General features: G+C 37.4%; 1 protein-coding gene across 1 annotated transcript in view; it reads left to right on the forward strand.

Annotated features, from left to right (window-relative positions):
- Nucleotides 1-6,973, forward strand: part of LOC130089885 (scavenger receptor cysteine-rich type 1 protein M130) — a 140,075-nt gene extending 133,102 nt beyond the window's left edge. The window contains exons 22-27 of the mRNA XM_056257451.1: nucleotides 4,867-5,181; nucleotides 5,299-5,502; nucleotides 5,601-5,699; nucleotides 6,190-6,246; nucleotides 6,359-6,403; nucleotides 6,719-6,973. Of these exons, the coding sequence (XP_056113426.1) occupies nucleotides 4,867-5,181; nucleotides 5,299-5,502; nucleotides 5,601-5,699; nucleotides 6,190-6,246; nucleotides 6,359-6,403; nucleotides 6,719-6,762 (764 nt within the window). The 3' untranslated portion in view covers nucleotides 6,763-6,973. The remainder of the gene's footprint in view (nucleotides 1-4,866; nucleotides 5,182-5,298; nucleotides 5,503-5,600; nucleotides 5,700-6,189; nucleotides 6,247-6,358; nucleotides 6,404-6,718) is intronic.
- Nucleotides 6,974-10,220: the final 3,247 nt, after the last annotated feature.

Raw genomic sequence — 10,220 nt, forward strand, 5'->3', positions numbered from 1 at the left:
ATTTCGAGCCCTGCCTATAGCAATGTCATCAGGATACACACCGGTAGGCAGTGGCCCACCTTACCGGGTGACCACATCGTGGTCCACCAGAATTTATAGTTTACCCACCTCTTTTTTTACCACTACACCTCTGGCTATAGCCTAAGCTTACATTTATAAATATAAACTTTATTTCTATTCAATTTTCAAAATTATTTAGGCATATACTGTGCATGTCACACACACACCTTTTGATGTAAATAAAAGACGAGAGTGGTAAATGTTATGAACATATTATCATGTTACAGTTCAGCCTATTATTGATTTTTATTTCCACTTCCCTTTTATCCAAAGAGACGGAACTATTTGCACTGTATTTATCGATGGGAAATGCTAAAATAATCTGTCATAGGTCTACTGTGGCTCACATTACTGGGGTCGCAGAGCCCCCATTACCAGCAACATTTCTGCTTCAAATATTGTGCGTAGTTAACAGTGAGTGGTGGTTTCAGACATTGTTTTATTAAAGTGCATTTATTAATACTCTTATTCTGCCCGACAGAAAGAAAAGCTTGTACTGAAGGCGGAGCGGTTTGACCAATCAGATGAAAGGGGCGTTTCAGCGCCGCCCACGTGTGCAAATGAAATATCGAACCCATAAACCGATTTGTAAACCACAAACGAAAAATGAAACATCGAGCCAAAATCTAATTTTTCGTTTTTTAAACTAAACAAAAAAACGAATAAACGAGCTGGATTTCATTTCTCGTTATTCCATTCCAAACAGGAAATCAAATGACCAAAAGATACACGGACCGTTTTCATTTCTCGTTATTCCATTCCAAACAGAAAATGAAATGATCAAAAAGTACACGGACCCTCTTTGAACTGAGCAGAAGATCATGTTGTTCACTTTATGTCCTGCAGAGGGTTTTTTGACAGTCAAATATACACATCATGCAACTATTTATGTCCAATTTTATTTGTTTTGAATTGATTTTTAACGTTTTCTGTTTAGCAATTAAAACCAGAATGACTGTGTGCTTGGGTTTGGATATTAAGTCATCATAAGTATTATCATTGTGAAATTGGGGAATGTTGCAACACATTTTGTTTCAAATGTTTTTTTGCAAACAAAATGCATAATTCAATAAAAATTATGAAAATTGTACATTATTATTCTGGAATATGTCTCTGTCTTATCGGTGTTTGTTGTCAGCAGTTAGTTATCAGTGCTTGTATCTCTTCTCTGCAGGTGTCAGACTTTGGCGCTGTATGTACACTGAAGTGTTTCCCACATTCACTCTCATGACAGCTGGGTGACTTTGTCAGCACTTTATCATGTGTGTGTCTCCTCAGTAAAGTGTCTGTAAGGTGGGGGAGGAGTCCCGTTCATCAACAGTGGCGTTCTCTTGATAAATATGGAGATATATTGTCTGATTTGTCGTTGTATCTGTTCTCTTGAAGTTTAACTCTGAATGTGATTGGTGGTCGTCAGAAGCCCCTCCTCTCTCTACCTTTATCTTTCTCACCAGAGCAGACAAGATTATCTTTTTCTTCAGAATTGCTAAGAGAGCTGATGAAAAAGTTTGTACTAAAGTGCAGAGCAGAAGAAGATGAAGAGCTGTCTGACAATCTTTCTGATGTCCACAGTCTTCACACTCGCCAGTGCAGGTATGTTACACTCAGTTAAAGGGTCAAACAGTTCCTTTCAACATATTAAATGAAAGTAGTTTTATATTTAACACAAGGATCTTCCTGTGTACTATCAATAAGTTTTGTAATGTTTAATTTCTCTTAGTTTCATTTATATAGATTATTGTTTATATTCGGTTACTGATAGTGATTCATTTTATTTTAATGAATTTGCTCATGGAAGAAATAAATTCGATTTTCACTGATTATTTTTTCTTTTTTTGTAATTGCATTAAATGGCCTTGTGGTTTGATGTGTTTTTAATATTATACATGCAGTTTTTATGACTTCATATTGAGCGAAATGCAAAACGATTTTCACACCACAGGACTATTTAAGTGACCTGCAAAAAAGCAGCATAATTTATAAATGTATGGATAAACGACTCTTGTGTACAGGCAACGTGAGGTTGGTTGGTGGTAACCCTCCCTGTGCTGGTAGAGTGGAGGTTCTTCATAGAGGTCAGTGGGGAACAGTGTGTGATGATGGCTGGGATATGGCTGATGCTGCAGTGGTGTGTAGAGAGCTGGACTGTGGTAAAGCATTACGTGCAGTTGGTGATGCTCACTTTGGACAAGGATCAGGACCAATATGGATGGATGAAGTGAAGTGTACTGGATCAGAGTCAACATTGACGAAGTGTAAATCAAAACGAGGTGTAAATAACTGTGGTCATGGTGAAGATGCGGGAGTCATTTGCTTAGGTAATACTATCCAATCTTCCTACTGTAAATGTTTTGTTAGCAAAAGAAACTGAACAGAATTAATTTCCTTATCTCAATTTTGAAAAATTGATAACGTTGTTTATTTTTTGTTAATTTAAACACACAGGTCGCCTCCCCAGACTCATAAATGGATCTCATCTGTGCGCTGGGAGATTAGAGATACTTCAAATAAAGATGTGGGTTTCAGTGTGTGACGCTGCCTTTGACCAGCAGGATGCAGAGGTTGTGTGTAGAGAGCTGGACTGTGGGGCTCCTGTACAGGTGCTGGGAGAAGATGCTTTTGGCAAAGGAGACGCTCAGATGTGGACACAAGAGATTCAGTGCAGAGGAAATGAATCACACTTTGTGTTCTGTCCTACATCCAACTCTTCAAATACACACTGTTCCCATGAAAATGCTGTAGGAGTGATATGCTCTGGTTAAGTCATATTTGCCCTCTCTTTACATATATTGCAAACATAAAGAGATTAAATCTCTTTTCTAAAGAGAAGTAAGTGTCCTTAAACTTTTGTTTTGTTTCAATAACCTTTATTCAGGTTACACAGATCTCAGACTGGTAAACAGTTTAGACTCCTGTTCTGGAAGAGTGGAGTTTCGATTCCTCAATGAATGGGGCACAGTGTGCAATGCATGCTGGGATATGAGAGCTGCCAGTGTCCTCTGTAGACAGCTGAATTGTGGGATTGCTGTGTCTGTTGTGGGATCAGACTGGTTTGGAGAGGGAAGTGGTGAAATCTGGGCTGATGTGTTTGATTGTGACGGGAATGAAACAAAACTCTCAGAATGTTCCATCTCTTCATGGAGTCGAGCTGAATGTTCTCATAGACGAGATGTTGGAGTCATCTGCTCTGGTGAGGGGATTTTTTTTTTTTTTTTTTTATGCATAAAATACCTTGCAATATCTTGACTAAAATGCCAGATATTTCCATCAGGTTCCTCTCTGGCTGTTCGTGACGGTCTGGTGCGGTTGTCTGGAGAGAGACAGTGTGAGGGGGAGCTGGAAGTTTCCATCCATCAGGTCTGGAGGAGAGTTCTGCTGGACTCCTGGAGTCTCACTGAATCCTCTGTGGTCTGCAGACAGCTGGGCTGTGGCTCTGTGCTGAACTTCTCCGGCTCCTCTTCCTCCAGTCCTGAACACAGTCATGAGTGTGTGATGGGCTTCCAGTGCTCTGGGAGTGAAGCTCATCTGGGGAACTGCAGCTCTCCACAAACTCTCAACTGCAGCTCCACACAACAGCTGTCAATCACCTGCCTTGGTGAGCACAACAACATCTGGGCAGATTCTTCAGTTGTTTGTGATCAATAATGTGTTTTTCTCTCTCTGAATATCAGGTCGTGGGTCCATCAGGCTGGTGGGTTCTGGGGGAGACTGTGCAGGGAGGCTGGAGGTTTTTCACAGCGGCTCATGGGGGACAGTGTGTGATGACTCCTGGGATATTAAAGATGCCCATGTGGTGTGCAGACAGCTGCAGTGTGGAGTGGCCCTCAGTAACCAGCAGGTACCAGCCTGGTTTGGTCCTGGTTCTGGACCCATATGGCTGGATGAGGTGGAGTGTGAGGGGAATGAGACGTCCCTGTGGAACTGCTCTTCTCCAGGCTGGGGGAAACATGACTGTCGACACAAGGAGGATGTAGGAGTCGTGTGCTCAGGTAAAGTCTTAAACATTTTAGGAATCATTGCAAGAAATTTACCAACAGCTGCTACTTTCAATAAACAACAAGAACATAATTTCAATGTAGTATTTGGAATTAAATAGTTTTTTAGTTAATTTACAAAAATAAAAATAACTGAATTGAATTTAACATTTTCTATCTAGAGTTTAAAGAGATCAGGTTAACTGAGGGCTGTGAAGGGAATGTGGAGGTTTTCTACAATGGATCCTGGGGTAATGTGTGCTGGAACCAGATGGACAGAGACACAGCGAGTCTGATCTGTCAAGAGCTGAACTGTGGAAGATCTGGCAGTGAACCCAGTAATTCAGTGGGTCTGAGATCTGCTCCTAATTGGTTAGATCATCTTAAATGTAGAAAATATGACCAAACATTGTGGCAGTGTCCATCTTTACCCTGGGGCCAGAACAACTGTTACGATAATGAGGTGGCCAATATCACTTGCTTTGGTAGGTCTTAATTTAATTATTTTTTCATGATGAATTTTTGTTTATTTTAGAGGTTTTTTTTATTAGTATTTTTTAAAGTAAACTATAATCATACGTTGTTAAAGTTATTTTCTTTTTCATCTAAATTGGAGGATTGTTGAATTTCACTTTGTAATCTCAGAGAAACAGTGTCCTGAGTCTCTTCAGAGTCGTCTGACATGTTCAGCATCTCCTCACCAGAGACAGTGTTCAAGTGAGTAGGTTATTTTCTGTTAATGTGAGCAATAATATACGCTTGCCTAATTGCTTTATCTTCAAACATATGAATACTTGTGAATTATCTATCCGGTATGATACGTACATTTTAGAGCATGTTCCTCTCAGACTGAGTGGAGGTTTGGGCCGGTGCTCTGGGAGGCTGGAGGTGTATCATAACGCTGTGTGGGGTTCAGTCTGTACTGATCTGTGGGACATCAGCGATGCTCAGGTGGTCTGCAGGCAGCTGGGTTGTGGAGACGCACTGAGGGCTGATGGGAATTCAGTCTTTGGTGCTGGTGAAGGTGTTGTGTGGCTGAACAGAGTCGAGTGCAGAGGGAATGAGATTCACCTGTGGGACTGTCCTCTCTCCCTGAAGAACCACACTGACTGTTCCCACAAAGAGCACGCTGGACTCACATGTGCAGGTCACTGCAACACACTGAACAATATTAGTCAAACTATTTTACATAATTTTAATGCTAATACCAATACTTTGCTAATACTTTGTGTATTTGCATAATTTTTTCTGTCTGTTTTGCCAGATTTGTCAGTGTCCACTACTCCTGCCACAACAACATCAGCTTCTCCTCCAGTTTCTCAGACAGTGCACTCAACATCAGTCACTCCTCCACAAACTCCTCCAGCAGCGTCTCTCTCTGTGCTTGTGGTTGTACTGGGAGTTTTGCTCTTCCTGCTCTTAGTGCCACTGCTTATACTGGTTCAGCAGAACAGAGTGATGAGGAGAGGTAGGAGAGATCCAGAGACTGTCATATTGTGTCTTATTCAGTGTGTGATCAGTCATGTGTTGTGAACTGACAGCAGGTTTGTCTGTCTACACTCACAGCTCTTTCTAAGAGGAGACACAGGACGACGACTGAGGCCGTTTATGAGGAGATTCATCACAGGCCCGTTAACAGACACAGTCACATCACAATCTCATCAGGTGAAATGATCACCATTATTAATGATAATGACAAAACTATTTATACTGATGTGAAAAGTCAAAGCGATGAAAGTATTTGTTTATTTTATTTTACCATCCTGACGTTTAATGATTCTACAGGTCTTTTTGACAGTTAAAGTTAAGAAATGTTAATCCTGTTAGGCTTCCTGCTGTTAACCACTGAATTCAGCAGTGAAAACCACAGCGCTGTGTTTGTACTGCAGTCAGTGAGAGCGCACACAGGTGTTAGTGTGAGGAGAGACACCCATGTCAGCGTTTCTGAATGCAGTTTATCATTTAACAACTTTTTGGCTGTTATACTGGTTCTAGACTGTAAGAAAAATGTAAAAAAAAAAACAATGTAGAAAAACGGAAAAGGGGCTGGTAATTTTCTGAATTTTCGGTTATTTGTACTGAAAATTCATTCATATTTTAACTGACTTTTCTTAGTGTATGCTTTATTGGTATGCTTTATTTTTAATTGATGCAGACAACATGGATAAAGAGGCTCCAGAGGACTATGATGCCATCACCGATATACTCAATTGTGAGAATTTTCCATAAAAAAGTATTACTTCCAAATAAATATGAAGTAAGAGAGCAGATATCACTTAGTGCTTGTTTAGAGACAGTGATGTTATCTCTGTATTTTGACACAGATCGCACGGATGAGACTTATGATGATGCCACAACCATGAGAGAAGGTGATTTTTACAGTTTAGTTTTTCACTAAACTGTTTTTCATCTGCTGTAAATCTTTAAAGGAAATGCTGAAGAATTATGATGATGTCATCTCTTGTGAACATATGTTGGAGAAGTCGGTTTCAATCAGAAGCGTCTTATTATGTTCACCTCCGACAACCAATTTCATCTAAAAAAATAATATTTTTTTCACCATCTTACTTATTGTCATTTGCTTTCGTCTCAAGTAGTCACCGGCTGGTGCATGTCTAGACTGTAAATTCTGAGGATATTACGAAATTTATTTTCTCTTTTTTTTCATCTTTTTTAATTAACAGAGAATGTTGAAGAGGAGCCAAATGAACAGAAAGAGAGTGTGTGAACTGCCTACAATTACTGATTCTCTGGTTTCTTCTTATAATCATTTTATCATTATTATTTGCTTCCTGGTTCTTTTTATATCAGGTAATATACTCTTCTGAGAAAAAAAAGGCCCAAGCCAAAAACTGCTAAATATTTAGTGGTCTTTTAATCACAAATAACTGGTCAGGAAATTAGCAAGAATTGCACAAATAATGTAGATAAAAGAAACTTTGCATCCAAATCCAACTTGCAGACATTTTTTTTTACAGGGAGATTCAGTGCAATGTAAATGGCGTCAAACAGTTCATGAGTAGTTGAAAAATGTTTCATCGGCTTGATCTCAAGCCACTTCTTGGTTGTCTTTGCAATCTGGGCAGGGCCATTGTCTTGTTGAAAAATAACATCTGATCATTCCTCTTTAGATAACAACAACTCTTCATTTGTGGGAAGCAAGCCATTCTGCAATATTCTCCTGTACTTCAAAGCATTAAATGACTTTTTAAAGTGAAGCAGCTAACCAATACCAAAGCTAAAAAGACTCCCCACACAATGACACAGTCTCTTCCTCCGTGCATCACTGTGGTAGAGATGCATTTATTATTATATTTCTTAGCAGATTTCGAAGACCAACATCACCACTTCACACAACTTCCCATATTCTGCCAAAAACATTTTGTATTTGATGTTTTTCTGAGACAGCAATGGCTCTTCCAGTAATGCATTTGCTTAAATTTTTGCTAATTTCCTGACCAATGATTTGTGGTTAAGACAATTAAAAGCTTAGTGTTTAGCCATTTTGGGCTTAGGCCATTTTATTATTATTATTATTATTATTAATTCTGTCGTATTTTAAGTACCTTCCAGTGGAGAGAGTTTCGGTTTATTCCTCCCGGAAGCCGCTTTACATTGAGCTGAATTGTAGCGGTCGCTGTCCGTGGTCCTGAAGAGGCTAATTAATGCAGTTGTCGTGGAAATAAGTGACCAATCAGACGAATCAAAAATTTTAAAACAAAAAAACCTACCAGAGAATATGTTGAGCTTGATGTCGTATAAATAGCCACGTCATAGCCTACATTCCAACTTCCATCATTAAAATGGTTTGTTTTATTTAATTACAATATTTGGTTGTGCATAGTGCCCCGACTAAAAACATAATTCAATTATATCAATAACGTTAGTCATACGATGGGCTATTGCTTAAACCATAAAGGATAGGCTATATGATTGCATGATGTGTCGACTTTTTCTCTAGCCAACAACAACAACAAAAGATGAAGAGCTTCTGTATCGATATCAACTGTGAAATTGATACATATCTTGATCATGTTCTGTCTTTTGTAAATAATTTCAGTGAAGTAAATAGTAAAGTGGGATATGAAGAAATTCCCCTCAAAGCTCAAATAAAGAGTATGCTGATATTCTTTTATTTACTGCCATCTTCTGGAATACAACGGTAGTGCTTGATTGTATAATGTACTCCTTCAACTGTAATTTAAAATGAAATAATTGATTAAATCATTTTTTTTTTGTGTCCATGATTGAGTTTCCATTATCATTTTTCATATAATGATGATAATATTTCCCCGCAAGATTTTAAAACCCTAAATTGAATTAGCAATAGCATATTAGCAATACATGCGGTAAACTTTTAATAGAATGTATTCGAACCAACAAAATATATAGTTAATTATTTACGAGTGAATAGTTTTGAGCAAAATGACTGCGGTCCCTTTAATTACTGATACGCATGTGGTGTATTTGATTGGTCGAGTTAAGTTTGCAGACGAGGACGACGGAAAGCAGTAAAGTTAGCTGTTTAGCAAAATAAAAATATTCGCACGATTTATAACATCACGCATGCTCATTACAAGGAAATGTAAGTTATATCCTGTCTAAAAACAAAACATGTTAAGAGTTGACGAGGCAAAATGACCGCATTATATGACCGTGACCACACGGATATGGTAACGTTAACGTTAACTCGTCAAGTAACGTTAACGTTACTGTTGTTTTGACAGTTTCATTAGTAATCAATTATAAGTTAAATAGTGTGTTAGTGCTCTGCTCTTTTTTTTTTTTAGCTAACCTACAACAGAGTAAACAATAATGAGGGAAGGACTTTCCTAGCCTTAGATTTCAGAGTTTGTTTATCATGCTAACGTTAAATGTTTGCGTTTTGGGAGTAGAGTTGTGAATAAATTTGTTATAACGTCCTTTGTTTCGCCGTTTCAGCGCAAGTATTGTCTCTGAAGGAAAGTTCTCCCGATATGAATATGCAATATGGATCTTACAGGTTTGAGAACTTCTTATTTATTTTGTCATTACTGCCATAGGGTTGTTAAAGCCGTTCGATTGATGCTGCTTTACTCTGATTTCAGTTTCAAGCCTGTCTTTCTTACATGTCATTATCATACAATGAATGTTGTATTATTGTAGGCCTACTTGTGTTCTGTTAATAACTAAATTTGCTCGCCCATCTTATCTTACCTTAATTTTTAAATATAAAGTATTATTTAGTACCGGTCAAAAGTTTGGAACCATTACTATTTTTAATGATTTTGAAATATGTGTCTTAGGCTCATCAAGCCTGCATTTATTTGATCAAAAATACAGGAAATAAAAACAGTAATATTTTGTTTTCTATTTGAATATGCTGTAAAATATTATTTTTTTCTGTGATGCAATTGCAAAAGCTGAATTTTCAGCATCATTACTCCAGTCTTCAGTGTCACATGATCCTTCAGAAATCATTCTAATAATGCTGATTTATTATCAATGTTGGAAACAGTTGTGCTGTTTAATATTTCTTTTATAACCTGCGATACTTTCAGGGTTCTTTGATGAATAAAAAGTAAATATACATATATATATATATTTATAAAAGAACAGCATTTATTTAAAATAGAAATCTTTTGTAATAATATACGCTACCCTTTCGGGGTCAGTGATTTTTTTTTATTTCTTTTTTTGAAATAAATCAATACTTTTATTAAACAAGGATGTGTTCAATTGATAAAAAGTGATAGTAACGATTTATATTGTTAGAAAAGATTTCTATTTTGAGTAAATGCTGTTCTTTTTAACTTGGATCCTGAAAAAAGTATCGCAGGTTCCAAAATAATATTAAGCAGCACAAAACGTTTCCAACATTGATAATAACTGAGTATCAAATCAACATAGAATGATTTCTGAAGGATCACGTGACACTGAAGACTGGAGTAATGATACTGAAAATTCAGCTTTGCATCACAGAAATAAATGACATTTTAAAGTATATTAAAATAGAAAACCATTATTTAAAAATTTTCACAATATAATCATTTTTCCCTGTATTTTTTATCAAATAAATGCAGGCTTGATGAGCATAAGAGACTTACTTCAAAACATTAAATACAGTAATTTTACACTTGAAAGTGACTTAGGGGAGCCCTGGGTCACAGCAGCACAATATTTAGCTGCAATTCATGTTTTGATCAC

This window comes from Rhinichthys klamathensis, unplaced genomic scaffold, assembly GCF_029890125.1.
Source record: "Rhinichthys klamathensis goyatoka isolate OS25496 unplaced genomic scaffold, OSU_Roscu_1.1 h1tg000139l_1, whole genome shotgun sequence".
Lineage (NCBI taxonomy): Eukaryota > Metazoa > Chordata > Actinopteri > Cypriniformes > Leuciscidae > Rhinichthys > Rhinichthys klamathensis.